The sequence below is a fragment of the Magallana gigas genome, chromosome 2 (assembly GCF_963853765.1).
Source record: "Magallana gigas chromosome 2, xbMagGiga1.1, whole genome shotgun sequence".
NCBI classification, from domain to species: domain Eukaryota; kingdom Metazoa; phylum Mollusca; class Bivalvia; order Ostreida; family Ostreidae; genus Magallana; species Magallana gigas.
In genome coordinates this window covers 52,673,774-52,696,292 of record NC_088854.1, presented here as the reverse complement: position 1 = coordinate 52,696,292, position 22,519 = coordinate 52,673,774, and the positions used below count along the sequence as shown (strand labels likewise).

The 22,519-nt window shown below is 32.0% G+C and overlaps 1 protein-coding gene across 1 annotated transcript; it reads left to right on the top strand.

Annotated features, from left to right (window-relative positions):
- The first annotated feature begins 1,653 nt into the window (after window positions 1-1,653).
- On the top strand, window positions 1,654-21,207 carry LOC105330995 (uncharacterized). The gene is made up of 15 exons (XM_066072058.1): window positions 1,654-2,128; window positions 2,728-2,781; window positions 2,899-3,025; window positions 3,132-3,310; window positions 3,847-3,978; window positions 4,108-4,250; window positions 7,673-7,863; window positions 9,434-9,566; window positions 9,665-9,864; window positions 13,573-13,731; window positions 14,337-14,480; window positions 15,292-15,357; window positions 20,528-20,575; window positions 20,733-20,860; window positions 21,202-21,207. Exons 6-15 carry the CDS (start codon window positions 4,135-4,137, stop codon window positions 21,205-21,207), a joined length of 1,191 nt encoding a protein of 396 aa, XP_065928130.1. The 5' UTR covers window positions 1,654-2,128; window positions 2,728-2,781; window positions 2,899-3,025; window positions 3,132-3,310; window positions 3,847-3,978; window positions 4,108-4,134.
- Window positions 21,208-22,519: the final 1,312 nt, after the last annotated feature.

Below are 22,519 nucleotides of genomic sequence, written 5' to 3'. Positions count from 1 at the left end.
CGACAAATCAAACACTCCTCAAATTTGATCTGTTTTTCTTTTTACGAGGGTCAATCAAAAAATACGCAGACAATGTGGCTGTCTATCATATATTTTTAATGAAAGTCATACTTAACAGATTAATCTGTGCACCAACACTTATGTTATTGATATGCGAAGTTTAAGTCCATTTGATGAAACGGTATTTTTGTTACCCCTTTTTAAAAACAACATGTTTTGTCACCACGGCGCACGGTAACGTTTAAAACATGACGTCAAGATAAAACACGCACAGTTTATAGATATACCCCCATCTTTATATCGCGCTTAGTCTCTTGTGCCTTTCTCCTAACAATTCAAAATGGCACTGAACCACTTAACATCTTATTTGCACACATTTATTCAAGAATCATAAGTTAGTTCTTCAAATTTGTCATTTTCTAACAGTGTATCTCTTAGTGTACAGTAGGGATAAACCTGAACGTAGGGTGACATTACTTATTTTTTGACCAAATATTTACAGATATTTTACTCTCTTTCGGACTGTTTTATATTCAAAATACAATGACCACCACCCCCAACAAAATTATTACAGTTAAACACAAACTTGCAAATAATTGTTGCCTTATCTTTTGCACCATTGAGCATTTTCATAGCTTGTATCGGCTTTTTTGTGAGTTAAATTTATATTGTTTGTACTTCTCGTTGCGCCGTGACGTCCGGCGACGTCGATGTTTTTAGTCAATTCTAAAGAGGACTTATTGTCTTTAGTTACTAATATCTGTTTGACAAAACAATATATCCCGTCATTATTTGGTACATAGAATACCATGACTATACTTAATTTGAGGTTTCAATGTTATTTGGTTTTAAGCCCACTTCATAGAGATATTACTTTAAACACTATATGGTTTATTGTTGACATAACACAAATCTTGACCGTGCGCCGTGACCTTATTTTTGCAGGATTAGATTCTAAATAATTCTTAGAAATAAGGGAATTTATTAATTTTTTTTTCTTGCAAATTGTTTGAAACTATTGCTAAATTATGTCTACCAAATTTAGTAATGATTTGACGTTGAGTAACATAGCTATGACAAAAGTCTTCGTATTTTTTGATTGACCCTCGTAGAATTTGTAAACCCCTAAAAGGGGGTAAATACCAGTATTCCCCAGATATGTCAGAAGGAGCAACTCCTGCTACCCCACTAGTTAAGACCTATGACATGAATGCAAAGAAGCGTTGTCTTTTAATTTGTGTGTCGTTTCTTTAAACAAGTGTTGAGGATCAAAGCACGCTTCCAGGCCTGCAAATGATTATTTGGCATCTTTGGTTTTGACTCCTTAAAAGGTAATGGTGCGGACCAATAACCATCAGCATTTTTGTGAAACTCTGCATTCATAAGAGTTACTAACTTGCGGTCCTCAACAAAATGCCTTGTTGTCAAATGGTGTTCTTAGGAATTGGTTCACCATCATCGTCCTTGACATTGATATTATTGATATACACTGGAAAGGTGGTGCATCTTCTGTCATTAAGAATTTGTTTTTTGTTTACATTCACTTCCTTTGAAAGATAAACTTTACAAATGCAAACTAAATCAATGACGACCAATCCTAGTGAAAGACGTTGGGCAAAGGATTGACGTTCGCTGCCAGTAATTTGGTGCACATCAGGTAAGTCACGTCATATGAGCAGTTCAAAATCTACACTGCGATCTAGGGGTGGTTTGAAAGGTGCGATGCATTGTAGATGCGGTTGTGATTGAGCGACTTTGGTAGTAGGTATTTCAAGGAGTTCACATGGAATCGAGTTTCATTCAATGACTTCGAGTAATTTGTAAGTGGTTGTTCCATCCAAGGATGGGTCTCATGAATTTTAAATTTGAATTTTACACTTTGCAGTCCGAGTTCCTGTATATCAACCAATACAACAATACCGATGTACATGGACTGGTGTTATACTGGCCTAATTTCCATAAATAATATCAAAGATAAAGTAGCTTCTAGATAAATGTCCAATAATTTCAACTTATATGATAAGAGCTGTCGAGTCATTTTGTGAGTAAATTCTTGACACAGTCAAATCAATCTGTTATTTAAATATGTTGTCTTTCTTCTATGGAATTTTGTTTTTACTGGCATTCTGTAAGTAATTACCCCAGCTGTGTACATTGATATTCTGTGTATTAAATGAACAACAAATAAACCTTTAGATCTCCCTTAAAGTTTTAGATAAAATGCCTTTATCTATAAACTGTCATTAAGTAAAGAAATAAATTTTTTAAGATAGACCTCTCCTTTTAAAGGAGATCAATTCAGTCTTGAATGGCAGAAACCATCGAAACGTTCTAAATGTTGGAGACGAGTATCATTTATTTTTACAATATCTTTTTTTATCACAAAATCATGAAATTATATTATATATTAAAAAGAATCATTGATATACATCAAGCATGTATAAACTGATGCAACTTCTATCAACTGTGAATTTAAAATAATAAATTAATGTAAGGAAATCTATACAGAGACAAAAAAAAATGGAGAAATTTACTTGTTTACACTGATGAAAGTTTTGTTGAATAATAATTGTATACTCAGACAATAAAGATTGGTGTTGTATCATGCTGGTTTTGTTTTTACAAACTATTAATTTGATATTATAATTATTCTTCTTATTATAATAATTGATGAGCCATTTGGCTTGAATAAACAATACAATCATATTTATGAAGGTTTATTTGCAGATTCTCAAAGTGATGCGTTTCTCTTTACGCCAAAGCCTGTATGCCATTTATTTGGTACGGTTGCGAGACACACAAACATTTATGTACATGTAATTGAATCATGCATATATTAATAGTTTTTAATGGAAACACGATAGCACAACAAACGTCTTTGATCTACATGATTTACAGCATCAGAATGCCTAGACTGTGAAATACCAGGATTCTATCCTTCTATGTACTGTCCCAGAATAAAAACCGGGGACATGTGTTACATCAAAGTGGTCCATAATGATACGGGGATATTTACTATTAAAGGGTACAACAATTTATTGTAAAGTATGTTGTTAAAAATCAAACTGAAAAAAAACCCAAATTTTAATGCGATATTGATTTATGATTTTACCCTATTGTGTTTTCTTTAGAGCAGCATCGACTTCATTTTGTGAGGCTAACAAATACAAGAATAGCCTATCAACCCCGTCATGTAGGACTGGAAACCTCCCGAGAGGAACCGAGTGTATCGATTGCTGTAAACAATACAGCTGTGACCCCCAAGACCTGTACTGTAACAAGAACATCATACAACCCGAACACATGGCGTGTATGTTCATGTATTGTCTCTAGTACACTATGTAACTGATGTAGTGAATACACCAGCTTTAGTCATTATGGTCTCCCCTGTAGAAGGTAATGCTGAAATATCCTGGATATGAATTATGTCATCAAATTGAATGACATTTGTTTAAAACACAGCAACTACTATCGAAACATTTATTCGTGATTCATGCTTCAGTTTTTCGATAAAGTTGGTGTTCTTTTTTATTTGAATTAAAAATTCATCAAAAGTTTTTAAATAGTACTAAAATCAATATTTCGTTAATAATTTGGATTTTGTCAAAAGATTTCGTTCTTTTGAAAAACTGCGATTTGGTCATAAAAGGTAACCGGGTGACTAAAACCATAAAGATACATTCTTTAACAAAATGCTAAGGAATAAATTGCATAACTTTTTCTATTGCATGTGTGTTCTATTTTATGATAAAATGGGAAACTTAATTATTGATAAACCATGCATTCCAATACAACATCAAATATTCCTTCTAAATTTTATGATATTACAATATTTTATACATGTAGTTACTGTAACTACTAGAAGAACCACGCCCCCAACGACTGTGAGAAGCACTACTGCCACTACACCCCAGTCCACCGCCCAATCTACCAGCACACGATCCACCACTACTCTATCAACATCTACCCAAGCTCCAGGTGAGGACTCTCTCTCTCTCTCTCTCTCTCTCTCTCTCTCTCTCTCTCTCTCTCTCTCTCTCTCAACTCAGGTTAGAGACAAAATCAAAAGCATTTAATATTATCAAATTGTGTATCATGATTATGAAGGGTTTTGTCAAGTGTGTGCAGAGGGAAATGGTCAGAACTGTGACGTGTGACGTATCCAGCATCTATTACTGCAATGAACGGGAAAAGTACTGTATGAACACTATTGTTCCCGATCCGAAAGGGGGATTGTTTGTACTCAAAAAGTAAGTTTTGAAAGATAACTGGACCAGGTTTGCATTTAATGTGATTGTGCGAGTCTTTAGATGCGTTCTTTACGTCAAAGTGGGAAGATTAAACAAAATCAATCTTAACTCTTCTTTATATGAGTTGGAATTTCATTGAATGCTGCAGGTTTTTAGCTCACCTGAGCTGAAAGCCCAAGTTAATTTTTCTGATCACTTTTCGTCCGTCCGTCCGTCTGTCTGTAAACCTTTTACATTTTCAACCTCTTTTCCTAAATCACTGAACCCATTTCAACAACACTTAGCACAAAGCATTACTGAGTAAAGGGGATTCAAATTTGTTTAAATAAAGGACCACGCCCTATTTTAAAGGGAAATAATTAAGATTTATTGAAAATGTGGTGATATATTTCAAAAATCTTCATCTAAAAACCTATTTGGCCAGAAAAGTTGAATCTTTTGTGGAAGCATCCTCAGATAGTGTAGATTCAAGTTTGTTCAAATCATGGTCCCCGGACTTAGGATGGCGCCACAATGGGGGGTTAAATTTTTACATAGAAATATGAAAAGAAATTTTATTCTGAATCTTCTACTCAGAACACGACTAGCCAGAAAAGCTGTTTAAACTTGTGTGAGGTATCATCAGGTAGGGTAGATTAAAATTTGGTCAAATTATGATCCCCGGTGGTAGGGTAGGGGCACGATAGGTAGGGGGTAAAAATCTTTACAAAGGAAAATATAGAGAAAAATCCATTTTCTTAGGAAAGTTGCAACATAAGTCAAAGCAACTTTAGATAGTGTAGATTCAAATTCGTCAAAATCATATTTTTCAGGAGAAGGGTGGAGCCACATTGGGGTCCAATTTTACAAAGCAAACATTTTGAATTCACCGAAACTCAAATGTTATAATATGCGGTTTTACTTCTCTGCAAGCATTTTGACATATTGTTGATTCTTGAAAATTGTTTCGATTTTGGCCCGCGGCCAATTCTTGGGCTTCACAAGTTTGATGAATGCTTATATCCCATTTGATTTAGATCTTCTTGAGAAGTGTTATGCTCAACATTTGAAATGTCTAAACTGTGATTAAAAGGGATCAGTGATAAACAGAATATTCAGGAAAATTTGATTTTTTTTAAAATACAGGATCTGTTAGATTACATTGTCCATAATTTTTTTGTGTATATGACTCCGTAATATATATTGTTGCTCATGTGAGCAATGTGGCCCATGGGCCTCTTGTTTTGAACGGTACCAAACAGATGTTGAGAAACAAATTGATATTTTAAATGTTAAAGTGAAGTAGTGTTTAATTATACAATCAGATAAGGCCAGTTGGCTACATCAACTTCTTTATTACATGAAAATGTTGTATAGCGGTATTGAAGTTTATCATTTATCTTATAAAATCTCATTTTATTCATTTGATAATTCCGTGTTAGTTAGAACTATAAAAAAAATATTTACGGCTCACCTGAATTTTTCGTGATATTTTTCACGTATAATCTAAATAGAGAGCAATACATGTCAAAACCTGTTTCACATCCCATATTAATCCTCGATCAATATCAGCCTCGGGTTGATATGCAATGTGATGCGTATTGTTTTTTTTAATTATATGTTTTAATTTAGAAAGCTAATTCTCATGTTCTTGTGAAATTAAAACTTCCAAGTTCTTTATCCCTATCTCAAAACCGCGAATTTTCAACGTTCACATTTTTTCTGACGCCATCTATACTGAAATGTTCAGATTATAATGTCACAGTTTCGACTGCAGATTTGCACAGAAAAAGAGAATATTAAGATTCGATGTATTCCAAATCAAAAGTGCAAAGGTATTCCGAAAAGGTGAATCAAAGGGCTTGATAAAGGGTAAAAAAAAGATGATGATATAGTAAATCTGTTATAGGAGGGTGCCACTGTTTAGAGGTCCAAAATTTCTGTATAATATACCAAGTATATAATAAAAGTAGTGTAATAAAAATAGTAAAAGAGCAATCATATATGGAGCGAAAAAATATTCACATAAATTTCAGTAGAAGTATATGTCTTGTTAAGTGTATACTAGTATCATATAGATATGACATGATTTTGTTTTGTCTAGACCACACCTTTTTCACATGAAAGTTTTGGGGGAAAATATCTCAATCTTATCCATACTCCGATCTAAGGCGGAGTAAACAGACGATAAAACGGCAAAAGACGAAATATCATTTAAGGGAAGTAACAATTACAAGGCTATGTATGGTGTTATAAGAAAAATTAGAAATTTTAATTTACCAGTAAATTGTCAATTTGATTTGTTTGATAAGGTTGTTTTACCAGTTTTATTGTACGGCTGCGAAATTTTGGGCTTTGAAAAACTAGATATTATTGAACGTGTACATCTGAAATTTTTGAAAACAGTACTTAATTTAAGAAGCACAACACCGAATTTTATGATATATGGAGAAACAGGGCGCTACCCGTTGTATATTAATGTTTATACAAGAATAATTACATATTGGGGGAAATTGCTAATAAGCCCTGAGAACAAAATTGTATATACAGTGTACAGATATTTATTTTCACAACATTTTAATAGCGATTGTAAAAGCCCATGGATTGATTGTATTCAAAGAATTTTGAACATGTGCGGGCTACAATATGTCTGGCAGAACCATAATTTTGTCAATATAGAATGGTTATCTGCTACTGTAAACCAAAGATTAAAAGACCAATTTATGCAAATATGGTCAAATGATATAAATTGTTCTTCCAGAGGTCAAGTGTATAAAATTTTAAAACCATATTTTGGCTTTGAGAAGTATCTTGATATTTTACCTGTAAAACTAAGAAAAAAATTCATTAAATTTCGTACATCAAACCATCGCTTTCCTGTAGAGACAGGCAGATGGTATAACATTCCTTTGAATGAGAGGTTATGTCTTTTGTGTAATAAAGGTCTCATTAGTGACGAATTTCATTATATTTTAGAATGTTCGGCACTAGAAGAAATAAGGAAAAAATACATAAACACAAAATATTGGAAAAGACCAATTTTTTTAAGTTTTCTGAACTCATGACTAATTGCAATTGTAAATCGCTAAGAAAATTATGTGTATTTATTTCAAAAAATGTTGACGCTGCCTGCTCCTCTTAGTTGTTTTCCTATTATGATCCTTTATACTAAAATCTAACATAAGTAGTGATTCTATAGTCTGTTCTTTTTTTATTTATATTTTTTCCCTGTATGAAAATGTACCTGTTTGTCTGTACCTCTGACGATTTGTATTTGTATATATTATATATATGTTCCTCTTGTACCAAATTATTTGGTTTGAGCAAATAAACTGAACTTGAACTTGAACTTGAGCTAGACGATAAGCATTTAAGAAAGAGATTTACATGATATACATAAGCAAACTTTGATAAATTTAAAATGGAACAAAACCCCGTTACAGGTGCGCAGATGAGGTTGAATGTATATGGAACTATTGGGTGGACACTCTAGGAGATCCTAAATGTAACAATGTAACAGGACCACAGGCCGACAATGCCTGTAGCTATTGTTGTGATAACACAAACGGAAACCTGCCATGCAATCGGAATACCATACCGACACAACTGTCTACATTCCAAAATAGCCAAAAAGGTACGATTACTGATGTTAAGCTTTTAATTTTCTTTATACAAATGGTATTTTTGAATTAAGCTAATCAAGATCAAAAATAAGATAATAATATATGATATCAGAGATAATCATAAATTGATAACTTAGAAATTTAAAGTTGTTTGAGATGATCTAAAATTGCATACCTAATTTTCGTTCGCTAAATTAGGTCTTTCTCTCGTTTAGTCCATCCGTTTTCGGTTACATTGTCTTTTTTATAACACCTTTGCTTCCGGACGATCAACGAAAAACTAATTTTGCAATATACGTTGATCTTTGTTATGATCACTTCCTATAGACTAACAAAGACCCGGATTGATTTTGGGTTAAAAGTCATTAGTAAAGGTGTTTAATTCCTACGAATATTGCACGTTATTTTTTTTAGATAATTATCTAAGTTTTCTTTTACCTCTTTCAATGAAATACCGATGTAACAAACTCTCTTGTATTAAGAAGATCAATTTGATTTTGAGATCAAAGGGACAATCAGAAGTTCGCTATACAATTTGTAAATATGTGTTACTTTCGTTTCAAATGATATCTTAAAATGTCTCATGCTTTTTGCAATAAAATAATGTACCAAATATTCAAAAAAGCATTTATTGTATTTATTTGGAGGTCAAAAGGGTCAAATGTAAAGCTATAATACTTTACATAATATAAAATAATTTACAGATGAAACCTTCATTATCTCTCTGCTTTTGCAACGCAACTTCGGATATCGACATCTTTTTGATTTTCAATGGCCAACATGTTACGGTAACATGTAAGCGGTAGAATTTTAGTTGTGATAAAATATTTTTACTTTGCATTAAACATTGTGTTCAGGGCGTTAGACATTTCTAGGTTCTTTTCAATTAAACCCAAAATTTTGAATTTCTTTTATCTAAGAAACGCCTTTTTTCAATTCGAGGCATAAAGCTGAACGTTTAAAGTTACTTTTGAATTTTGATTTTTACCTGTACAGGTTCATTTGTAACTTTTTCCTCTTTATTCATTTCACATCGAACCCGATAAAGAACCCGACAATTAAAAAAATTGAAGTATAAAAATTTAATTTTCTAAAAAAATACGTATGTCGACCACAGGCTACAAGACTGTAAACTTGATCTGCTGTTTGACATTTTGAAGCTGTTCAGCAAGTTTCATTTTATTCCTCAATCGCATAAAGGAATAAGTGTGGAAAACTGAAGTGGGACAGACAGACGGACGCGGACAGATGGACCAACGGACACAGCTATAGTCCCTTCCGGTGAAACCGATAGGGGGACTAATAAAACGTATTGAAGTTCTAAAAAATTACATAATTCGAAGTTTTTGATAAGCATTAACAATATCAAAGAGATACAATTCAAGTATTGAACTTATTTATGGGGTACCTATCGATGTACGGTTAAAAAGATGTTTGGACGAATACTGTATATGTTCAATTATTTTTTTTTCTCAGTATTTTATCCGTCACAATATAGGCATTTTACCAACCTTATTTCCCCATTTCTTTCTTTCTTTACAACCATAATTTTCTTTGCCACTGACTGAAATTGTTTTGTAGTGGAACAATGTATGACCGGGTCTTCCATCAGTCAGTATAAGTTGGAAACATGCTCTTACGTTGCCTCGTATTGTCTGAATACAGTAAGATATGATACAACGGCAAAACATCCGGAGGTGTATGTTGAGAAAATGTAAGTTTAATCTTTGCTTCCGCGATTCCTTTTCCGATATCAAAGTTATGATTACTCTTTGTATATACACAAGCGCATTGATGTCTCCATGATGTTAGGTGTGCTTACGAGGCTGAATGTAAAGGTCAATGGTGGGAGAAAACTAGGAACAGACCGGAATGTCTCAGCCAAAATTTCACAGGAATTGCAGACAACAATGTTATCTGTACTTATTGCTGTGTTTCTGATGGTAGTGGCCCTTGTAATGGCGCATCGGTGCCGGAACAGATCGCACACTTCGGGCCTGTTACCACTGCTAGTAAAGTTAAATTTACTTTTAATATTCATGTACTATATTTAGGTATATGTATAAGTGTATTATGAAATGCTTCCCTTCAATTCTTCTCACACATTCTTACATGAGGCCATCATTAAAAATATCTCTGTTTCCCCTAACCTGACCCTAGATTTTGAAGTTGGGTAGGTAGGTAAATAATTTTTTTCTGTAAGTGCATATTTGAAAATACATTATAAATAAAGGTGAAAAAATCAATCATTGCTCTTATGAATAACAAAACGAAATAAAATTATGACCTGGCAGTTGTAAAACAAAGGACTATATATGGAATGGGCCTTAAATGGCCCCCTAAAATGAATATCATCATTTTACTATATTTACATCTACCAAGTATTATTCCTTTTATTTCTTACGGAAAATTATAGTTAATTCATAGCTCTATAGAAACAGCCAGACTGAAATCTACACGCCCCGTTTATTGATTGGTCGAAATCTACAGCGGCTGAAACTGACAAGAAAGTGACAGGACCAAACTTGACACGCCCAGTTTATCGATTGGTTGAGACCTACAACTACGTAGGAAAAATCACGGAAATAATCACGTCGACGTCAAACTCAAAGTCTCACAGGAGACGATCTGGCTGTTTCTTTTAGTTAACGTACTTACGTACATTGACAGTAATATAGTGAACTTTACTTACTTTTCATAATCAATTTATCAATTGGCTAAAAGAAAGATGTTAATATAAACTACAAAGAATTATATAAACAATAAAATGCTTTCTTTGATGATTCATTCTGGTAATGAAGGTAGCGATCATTGCAGAAAAAATTTACATAACCCGCGGGTTATGTATTTTTTCTGCAATGTCGCTACCTTCATATCCCGAATGAATCACCCAAAAAAGCATTTTATTGTTTTAGTAATTCTTTGTTTTCTTTGTACAGATATATATGTGATGTTTTTACTTAATGTTCATTTTGATTCAAGTGCCCACAATTTAGAAATATGACATTGTAAAGACAATCTTTTCCCGCCATTTTTGCATTTTTAGCATAAAACAGCTTGTTTTCAAAAAAATTTCCTTGTTCAAGCATGCGCTCTATATTTCCCATTCGTAAAAGATGAGAAAAATGTCAATTTTTGACTGATTTTGATTGAATTATAGAAATAGCATCACTTATTCTGACGTCATATACTTCAATTGAGTGCAATTAAATCAAATAAATATGTGAAAAATATATTTTATTTCAAATCTTCTAAAAAATAACATAACATTTTATTGTACCCGAAACACTTTTTTAAAAATGGCGAATTATAGGGACCAAGTTTAACTCATATCATACATGTATATAGTTCTTTGTTATACTTGTGGAATGATGTAAAACAAAAAATATCCAATTCACAATTTGATATTGTTTATTCTAAATTTCAACATGTTTGATTCAATGATTAAATGTGCATGAATAGATTCATCATTTTATGATGATATACAACTGTACACACTGTTAGATTAAAATTGGATTAAAATTTAATCAAGTTAATAAAAAATAAAACAACTTCTAAAAGTTTAAAAAACTTATCCAATCGATTAAATTTAATTCATTTAATGTATTCATACATTTTATAGATGAAATGTTTTGTAATATTGTATTAACTAAATGACAAATAAAATAAGTCTCTGTACTTCTGTGATTTTGGAGGTATTAGTCCAACCATTTGACCCAATTACAGCTGTTGTGTTTACAAAGGATCATTTTAATTTTAATCATTAATTTGGCAAAGTTATTCACTGCAAGTTACCAACTAATTGTAATATCAACGATAAAAGTACATGTAATAATCATCGGTTGTGTTTTTATGCACAGTAGGCTATTTTTTACATCGTCCGTATTTATTGTACCCCATAAATGATACGACAATCACATATTATTAATCACAACAGTGGTTAAGGATTACGTTTACTCAGGGTTTGAGATTTCAAAAAATAGTTTTACAAAGTTCAATACCTGAAGTCAAAAGTTGTTTTGATAACACAAAATAAGAATTTTTTTAACAAAAATCAATATTGATATCCGTGTTTTGTTTATTTGAGGAAGATATGCTACGATAAAGGTAGAAAAAATTTGAAACAGAGGAAATTCGGGCTAATTTTTTCATTTTCTTATTTTCTCTTGAAAACTTTCTATAGCTATGTAGTTACAAAAGTTAAGTTTCTATGTGTTTTTTCATATCATTTTACATATTTTATTGTTGTATTATATCGTGTTTTATTTTTATATCACTGGCTGGCAAGCGATGGGAAAAATCTTTAAAATACTTAAAATCAATTCCAGATAGAATATCTCGAAAATTTGATGATTGACCTTATATAAAGTTAATGTCAAAATAATACAGACAATAAAAGTAGTTTTAGGCAATCAATGGTTTGGAGCTCCTAATAGTCAGTTTTTTGTAAAACTCGATCAAAAATGGGTAGAATTTTGAAAATTGATAGGAAATTCGGACTAAATTAAATTTAAAATATGAGCTTAAAACGATTCTTTGAAATATGAAACTAGTTAAGCTATCCATATTTTATCATTTTCCAACCAATAAATTGTTTTAATATTTCTAATAATTGCAAAATAAAAAAAATCTTTCAATAAACATTCAGTGATCACTAGCATAAAAAGTATGTCATTGACCTAGTTATTTGAAAAACAGCACCATAGTAGTAGGGCTGCAATGTAGAATAAGTAGTTTTTCGTTCCTACTAGTAGAATTTTTTTCGCTTCTGAGTAAACGTAATCCTTGAACTTGATCTTGAACTCAGAATTAAGGGCGACTTCAACTTCTCTTTCGAAGGGTATTCTTGCGAAGTTACCGACCATTTCGCCCATGTTGATGGTCAAGGCTAACAATGATTGTAAAAGGAAAAAGTTATTGGTCCCATAAAACGAATTTTGGTAAAATTAGGTTTCTTTAAAAAAATATCTTTATTCAATGTGGTAATAAAAACAATTCAGTTGGTGGGATTTAATTGGGTCGGTCGCGTTAGGAGAAACATAAATATTTTTAATTTTGGCCTGAAACATGGTTTTATTAATTTTCAAAGATAAAATCTTATCAGATAAAAATGTCAAGGTGGTAGTGTGGCTCTTGTAATGGCGCATCGGTGCCCGAACAGATTTGCGTCCGTCTGCACTGCTAGTAAAGTTAATTTTTGTTCAAGGGGATTTTTGCATGTTGTTTTTTTTTTTTTTTTTTGGTCTATCTATGAGTGTATTATGACATACTTTTCTACTTTTCTTTTCAATATTAAGCCGTTATATCAGTTAAATAAATTTTCATATTACATGTAAATAGAAAGTAATAATAATAATAAACAGGTTAAGACTTAAACGCCATTACTTCGAATACAATAGATATACACCTAATAAAAAACTTCTACCGATAAGTGTTCACCCCGATACATAGAATAATTCAAAAATTACGAAATAAAATAATGGAAAATTTCGCCAATAGCCAAAGATAAGATAATTAAGACAACGATTGAAATCTATTACCCGTGACGAAACATCAAAACAGTTGGTATTTTTCTGCGAGTGCTTGATATGATCGGCAACTCTTTGTGATTGATATTAGTCTTTGTCAAAAAGGTTTTTTTCTTCGTCCCATCGAATTTAAGATACAAAGTTTAACCGTTTGATAACTGGTTAAAAGAAAACGTATGAACTTCATTAAAGGTACTCAAACAACAGCTACCATCTTATCGACAACTGCACACGGTCATGGGCACCACAACACGCACGTGCAAACAGACCACGGTCACCACCACACAGTGACCACCACCCAAACAACAACAGAGAATACGACCACCACTCCCGCAACGATAGTGTGTTCGGGTGCGTTGTCGTTTTGTTTTGATAAATGTCCTTTACATTATACAGCAAAATGTACAAAATATGTATAATATGTATCATAGATGTTGAGACCAAAATGACATATGATATGATTATAATTATGTAAAACATGTGTATCATATATGAATCATGCATATTTTTTAAACACATGTTTTATGTTATGAAAAAGCCGCATGTGTGTTAGTTTTCCGTGGTAACCATACGTTATATACATGTACGTGTTATTAATGTGTGCGTGCCTTCTCATCATGAGCGCTACATAAGTCACTTTACACGCGTTTTAATTGTATTGTAAAACACCTAGCCATTTAACGTACCAGAATGATTTTTTCGTTTTTTTTATATGTTAAAAGATCAGTTTATCTTATGAAAATTTAGATAGAGTAGAAGATGAGAAGCATTTGGTTCGATTTTGTCCAAGATTTAGATCATTCAATTTGAAATCGAATTTGCCACATTCATGTTTAACCCTGATAAGCAACGCGTTTGTTGGGAGCAAGTTGGGAGCAAGTGTTAGTTTTTTTAGTCCTAGAACCTTCAGTATTGACTACGTTGCAGCTGAATTAATGTCATTTTCTTTCTTGAAGGCAATACTTCGATAGTATGTGAAGACGACCCTCTGGCTCACTGTGCTACCCTATTATCAGTTGGATTTTGCCAAAAGCTGCAGTACAACCCTGATGGGGAGGATGTCAAGTTTTGTCCGAAAACATGTAACCTGTGTGACAAATGTAAGAAACACAATTAATCGTGCAGTAACACTCATGATGAGTTTCTACTTGTGGTCAGTTATTACCGTTTCATACAAAGACAGGAAACAATTCATATTTTGATAACTGCTTTAAGTTTTTGATTTTAGAAATATCATAAACACGTTTACTTTCCGTACGATTTTATCTTACGTGATGTGTGTTGAAGGCTATTTCATAATGAACAAATAAACAATTTTTTCTGGTCACATTTCGTCCAGCGTCCGTCTATTCGTCTGTAAACTTTTATTTACATTTTCGACTTCTTCTCTAGAACCACAGGGTCAATTTCAACCAAACTTAGCACGAAGCATTAATGGGTGAAGGGTAGTCCGAACTCAGATTTTCAAATAAGGGGTATGAAAACAAATAAGAATTATCAAAAATTTGTTAGTATTTAAGATAATTTCGGCCTAAAAAGCTAAAACTTTTACAATTAATTTGTGGAATATATATATATATATATATATATATATATATATATATATATATATATATATATATATATATATATATATAGACAATTGTTTATGGACTCCTTAAGAACAGCAATGCTCTTAAGAATATATGGATGATAAAAGTATTGAAAAATTGATTAAAGTTTATACAGGATTTTTTTTCATACACTGTTTATGTAATTACTTGTTTGTCAGGTGAGAAACGAGGCTCATGGGCCTCTTTTTAGGATAGGAACCAATACATATTATGTGAATTTTAAAAATATTAAAATACTTTTATCTAAAGTGTTTTGAATGTTATTTTATAATGAACAAATAAACAATATGTTGTCTAGATTGCGAGTATGTTCTACCACCGACAACCACACCGACAGCCACACCGACAACCACACCTGCTCCAAGTAAGATAACAACATGTGTGAATCATTCATATTTTTTAACATATGTTATGCGTACGTTCAAAATCGCATGTTATATATAAGACAAATTAAAATGAATACGATACGCTATACAATTGTTATTCATGCGTGCTTTTTCAACATTTACATGTATATCTTTGCTACATTTCAAGAGGTTTGTTCCTCTGTTTTTTGGGTAGCCATTTTCGGCCCCTGTAGGCTAAAACTTCTGCATCATGTATAATTTCTACGCGTATATTTATGTTTCACGATGCCAAATGAACTATTTTGAATAAAATAGTCATGGTAAAATTACATATTTACAGAGTTTAGTAAGGATAATATTATGTGACGGAAGATTTTAAAGAAGAAAATTAACATTGTTCATAACTCGATAATTTTAAAGTACTGTAACTTAAGCTTCCTAGTTTTCCGCGCAGACCAAACTTTTAGATAGTTTGTACATTAAGGTTCCCTCATTTTGATGCGAAAACCATATTTGAACAATTTTCAAAATATTTCTATCAACATATATTGGCATATTTAGTTAATTTTATTAAAATGAATTTTCCCAATTACCACACATGATATTTCAAATAAATAAGTTTTACAGTCATATTAGAAAACCATTGACTTATTGAATATGTTGTACTGTACAATGCAGTAAAAGTAAATACATTGTAATATATATATATATAGAGAGAGAGAGAGAGAGAGAGAGAGAGAGAGAGAGAGAGAGAAAGAGAGAGAGAGAGAGAAAGAGAGAGAGAAAGAGAGAGAGAGAGTATAAGTTCATTGTTTACATACATGTATAAATATAAAATATGAACCAGATTTACGATACGGGTATTTGTTTTACAAGGATGCTTAATAACGAAATAAAGAACAGTGTAATAAAAAAGAAAACATAATAAAGAAACAATTTAACCATATAAGACCGCAGAACATTAACTGGCAAGATTGGAAATATACAGCGTACGTCAATTTCACTTGTTGCGGTCAAAACATTTGAAATGGGCGGGAACAAATTGACACGGACGTCTGAGAAAACATTAGATTGAAACTATACAATGACATTTAGTTATAGGAAATGTATTTTCAATCCACCTAAGCATTTCTAACATTTTTAACATTTCTTATAACTACAGTTTCAATCCATTGTTTTCTCAGAGGTCTGTGTGAATTTGTTCCCGCCCATTTCAAATGTCTTGAGTGTAACAAGTGAATCTGACGTAAGCTGTTTATTTCCAATCATGCCAGTTCATGTTCCGCGGTCTTATACTACAGCTCACACATTTTCTGCCAATGGCTTACATACATTTTTATCTACATTTTTTATTAGCACATATTTTTCGGTTATAATCCTTTATATTATAACTAGCTGCAATAATGTAACCCTCTCCGATTTTTTTTTTATATCTGATGTTCACTTGAGAGGGCTACAATTCCACAGGATCTCCGAAATGGTGCAAAATTAATTTTTAAATGCTACTGACTTCGGTCTGAAAAGAAAATTTTATATTTGATCTCGACTTCCTTTAGATAAAATGAATTTTTAATTCAGGTTGAACAAACTAACCGTATATAAATCAAAACCAGATAAAACATATCAGCATGTTTACCAGTCGTCTTTTCAGCAGCCATGACAGAATGGCACGCCAAATTCACAAAAATGAGCTAAACATAGTTTCACAGTCGATAAACTAGGTTTATCGACTGTTTATTATAGTTTAATGGTCGTAAACTATAGTTACCGACGTTAATCTATATTTCACAACTGTAAACTATAGTTAACGCGGTATTCTATGTTTCACATCTGTAAACTATAGTTAACACTAAAAACAATCATTTGCGGTTGTTAAACATAGTTTATCTGATATATTGGGTTTCATGATCAGTAAACTACGGTTTACAAATCTAAAGCACGTCAAATTCACATAAATTAGCAAAACATTGTTTCACAGTCGATAAACTAGGTTTATCAACTGTTAACTATAGTATATGGATCCTAAACTATAGTTTCCAACGTAAATCTGTATTTCACATCTGTAAACTATAGTTTACGAATGCAGATCTATGTTTTTCTGTCTGGAAATACACGTTTACAATAGATTTTGCTGATAAATATAGATTCACATCTGTAAACTATAGTTTACATTCGTAAACTATAGTTTAGAGTTGATAAATATAGTTTCACGATTGTGAAACTATATCTATCAGATAAACTATGTACAATTTGCATTCGTGAAGTATAGTTTAGAGTTGTTGATAATAGTTTCACAATGATGAAACTATATTTATCAGATAAACTATGTTTAACAATCGTAAATGATTGTTTTCAGTGTTAACTATAGTTAACAGATGTGAAACATAGATTATAGCGTTAACTATAGTTTACAGACCTGAAATATAGATTAACGTCGGTAACTATAGTTTACGACCCGTAAACTATAATTAACAGTCGATAAACCTAGTTTATCGACTGTAAAACTATGTTTAGCTCATTTTTGTGAATTAGTCTGATTAATGTAGTTTCACGATTTGTGAAACTATAATAAACAACTCTTAACTATAGTTTACGATTGTAAATTATAATTAACAAACGTGAATCTATATTTATCAGCAAAATCTATTGTTAACTTTTTTACAGATAGATAAACTATGGTTATCATTCGTAAACTATAGTTTACATTCGTGAAATATAGTTTCACAGATGTAAACTATATTTCACGAATCGTTATATATAGTTTAGGATCCGTAAACTATAGTTAACAGCTAATAAACCTAGTTTATCGACTGTGAAACTATGTTTAGCTCATTTTTGTGAATTTGGCGTGCCATATGACAGTTCTCCCGTGATTTTATGGGATTTACGCTTGGAGTTTTGATGGGTTTGATAACGTGAATGTCAGTCTAGATAATCGATCTTACCTCGTTCTATCCCTAAATCATCATTTAAGGAAATGGTATATAATGGAAAATTCATATTCATCGCGTTAAGGTCAAGGTCGGTAAACATAACGGACAAATTCAACTTGTGTTGTTGACATACACGAAAAATAACCGATATTTGGACTATACTTGATATTTTTGGATTAATTTATGCCATAGACATCTACAATCCTTGAGTTCAGGCAAGAAATGCAAATGTTATTGTCATTTATATACGATTTGAGACGAAATCGTTGCGGGAGTGAATCACTCCCGCACTTGCACCATTACGGAGATCCTATGGAGTTGGAAAAAAAAATCGGGAGAGTGCTACATTATTGCAGCTATATAATAACATTTTAATACATGCATATTTGGATTTGTGCTTATTTTATATTTACAAGAAAAAATATATTGCTTTATAATATAAGGTTGAAAGTTAACAAAATTTATTTATCAAATTAAACTATCCCAAAATCCATTCTTTAACAATACATAATATTTTTTTTGATAGATTTTGTTCCTGGTCTCTTGTGCATAGTCATGACCCTTTTCTCTATGTTTAGATAGAGATGTACGTGTCTTTCCTTTACAACTAATAATAAGCTAAACATAGGTTTGCAACCTTTACACTCTTAGTAAACAGCAGGATATGTTTAGGGATAAATAGGCCATCTGCATTTCTTATACTTGCTTATTGTATAAAATTTGTCTTTGGATTAATTTGTTTTTATTTCTCAAAGCTTATAAATGTTCTATTATAAAATATGATAGTACTTTTGTCAATTATCAATTGTACTTTTCTTTACTTAATGCATTTTACAACCACATAGAAATTAAAAAACATCATTTTCAAAAATTTAAGCATTCGATGCTTGGGTTAGGAATAATGTTAGTATAAAATGATTTCACTTTGGTATTATTAATTTCTTAATAACATTCAATGTCACAAATCAGTATCTACCGGTACTATATTTTTATCTATACGTATCCTGTAGTGACCCTCTTCCTGTGTTACTAGTTTTTTTATTTGTGTATGTTTTCCGAGTTTGGAATGCTAGTCAAGAGAAAATTAACTGCATTTTTTACCTAAATTCAGCTTATTTCATGCCATATCTTTAATTTTACATTATTGACTCATACTTTTTGAATGTATAAGATTTATAAGATTTCTTTAACAAATCTGTCAAAATTTGAGTAAAAGATTAAGAATTTTGAATAGTATAATTGCATGTCGAAATTTTAATGACTGAAAACTGCAGCAATCTATAAGTGAAAAGGGTCAAAATATATAATGGTGATGAAATTATGAACCTTTTTTATAATCATTTTCATTTTATTGATTTTAAATCGAACAAATTTGTATTTGGTGCCATTGTTCATTCCATTAAAAGTAATAGAAAGAAAGACGATTTATCTGTAAATTGCACTTATAGTGCAGAAAGGTAAAGTTCAATGCACCGTTGCACCGAAAAAAAGCGTATAACTCGCAATTTTTGCTTGGAATTTTGGCTTAGATGTCAATGTAGTTTTAAAAAGATAATTTAGAAAACAAAATTGAAGACTTTTGAACGCAGGATTTAACCTTTTAAAGATGGCTAGATGGCTGTGGCCATTTTAGGTTACATTAATCTTCTTTAGAAGAAGAGTTTTATAAAAGATATAAGTAAAGACTTAAAATTTTAATGAATAAATATTGGGATTTATTTTTAAATAACAATAGTTTATGGCTTAAAAATCATATCTAAAACTTTAACGAAGATCTGATGGTCAATTGTTTGACTATCCAGCTTCCTAATCCTGATATGCAGCATTCTCTCTTTGTTTCTACCTGCACCTTCTTGTTTTTTTTTATAAAGTCCTTAAAGAAATTTTACTTAGTCTTTAATAAAATGTTTTGTTATTCTTTATTCATAATATTTGATCATTGTCATGGTCAATTACGAACACTATAATATAAACACTTGCACGGGGCGTTAGAAATTTTGACTAGTATATATCGACATTCTGGCGCCGAATTCTATTAAGGCAAATTAAATGTAAAAAAAAACTTTACAGGGAAAATAAAAAATTATTTAAAAATCAAGTGTAATAGAATATTTGATTCATAAAACTTTGCATTTAAACTGTCACTATCTCTAGAAATCAAAAGCAAAATTAGAGAATTATCACCGGACATTTGTTATTTTCCGGTTAAAAATCAAATGCATCAATATATATTATGTATTATAATTATTTTTAGCAATGCACATCACAACAGCGATGACAACAACAACACTCCAAACGTCTGGTAAAGTTGACAACATATTTTTACTCCATTTCTTATAACATTAGCTAATTTTATCCCATAATGAAATGTGTAGTCATGATATTTTTGATATTTGGCCGTTTTGAATGCACTTAGAATTATAAATGAATACCCCTTTTATTGGCTTGTATTAAATCAGGTAAACCCTGTCCATTTTGTGACGCCAATATTAATTGTGTGTGGAATCAGACATGCGCAGATAGTGAGACGTGTATGGTGAGAGCTGTTTTGGAATCCGGCTTTCAGTTCTCTGTCCATTGTACTTTAGTAAGTAGCTTAGGATCTGAGTATATTCTTTTTGGGGCATGTGTGTGTCGGAGGAATTGGGGGTGGGATTGATCGATTATTCGAGAACCCCGATTGTGAATCAAAAAGCCATTTTTTAAACTTATCCCATTTGAAAATAAAGTCGGTAATTATATTAAATTAGATTTAAGACTTTAGCTGCAATTGCTATATCGGGTTATAAAACGAGTGATTTGACCCCTTAAAATGAAAGTATCGAATCGAAAAATAAAAATGCATCACTCCGCTAAACTTAATCTTAAATATTTTTACTATGTCATTCAAAACCATTTGTCTGTATGACATGCGACTTTATGTTTCAGACTTAAAGCTGACATGAATTCATAAATATGCATTATTTCCCTTTTATCTCTGACTACCGCCATATTAGTTGTCGATTTCTATTGTTCTGCTCATCGCTACACACCCACCATATAAGGCCGAGATCACTGTTCATGCTTCACTGCATTCAGGAATTTCATACACCCGAACACGTTACCTTGGACGAAGAGACTTGTAAAAACGCGTTTTGAACAAAAATAATATGACAAACACTGCACTGGCAAGATATATCCAATAAACGACGAAACAAGACAGGCTGAAATACAGGCGCAGATACTTCGAAAATTCCTCGATAATTGTAGACCGTTCTCCTGTGTATTACATCGCACATGCGCAAACCACACGCTGTGGCAGATCGAGCAATGTCAATTATCGCATGGATTTTAGAAACGGGGCGTTTTTGTAGGAACGGATGCTGACGTTATTACTTTTTTGGATTTACTATCATTTAGCTACTGTGTTGGATGTAGTGTCGCCGGGGTTTTCAAGAATATGCAGGCGTTATGCACTCTGTATGAACGACACACGTGTTCGATGTGCATGCGAAGTAAGGCGGCACTGTCTGTACAAAATAATACGGATACCTTGGACATCTATTCAAAGAATAAATAAATATTGCATTTCATTGACTGTTGTTTTCTTTATTCTTTATTACTACATTTTGCTACAATGTGTACTTCATGCATTTAGAAGTCCGTGCAACGTGAATGCCTCGGTCGGAAAGCAGCCGACCGTAACTTTCTCAACCGGTATATATACCCCAGTGGCAGTAGAACCAATATCCACGTAAGCCTGTAGAATTTATTACATATGATACAAAATATAAATATATGACCTTGAACACCTAAAATACGTATTCTTTGGTTTTTATCTGCTACCTTAGTCATGCATATGTTTAACTATGTTGTATACATACTTATAATTAGCCTTTTTACACTCAGTGTACTCGGCAAAAGACAAGCGGGTACAATATTCATATCATTCTGAAGCCATGATAATATAGTCTTAACATACTTGGGTGCTCCCGCTCTTACACGTAAATTGCATGTCTACCTTTATCAAATGCAAATTTTGGCACCTTACTACATAGTGAACTGCATAATATTTCCTAAACACAAATTTCCGTTCATTTCTTTTTTTAGTCGATCACCAAAATCAAATGTCCATTGGAGTTTAACTTACAAATATTATATAAGGAGAGCCAGGGGAGACATGCATTCTTCAAGATAATTCCTCAAACATTCTCTGTCATCACAGCAATAGACGTCCTCGGTTTTGACGAGTGGCTGAATTTATTGG

Bases quoted from the DNA above. Each gene is read 5' to 3' on its own strand.
- LOC105330995 (XM_066072058.1), top strand. From the start codon at position 4,135: ATGGTCAGAACTGTGACGTGTGACGTATCCAGCATCTATTACTGCAAT. The intron at 14,481-15,291 runs GTAAGAAACACA...TATGTTGTCTAG, and splicing joins ATGTAACCTGTGTGACAAAT to ATTGCGAGTATGTTCTACCA. The intron at 15,358-20,527 runs GTAAGATAACAA...AATTATTTTTAG, and splicing joins GACAACCACACCTGCTCCAA to CAATGCACATCACAACAGCG.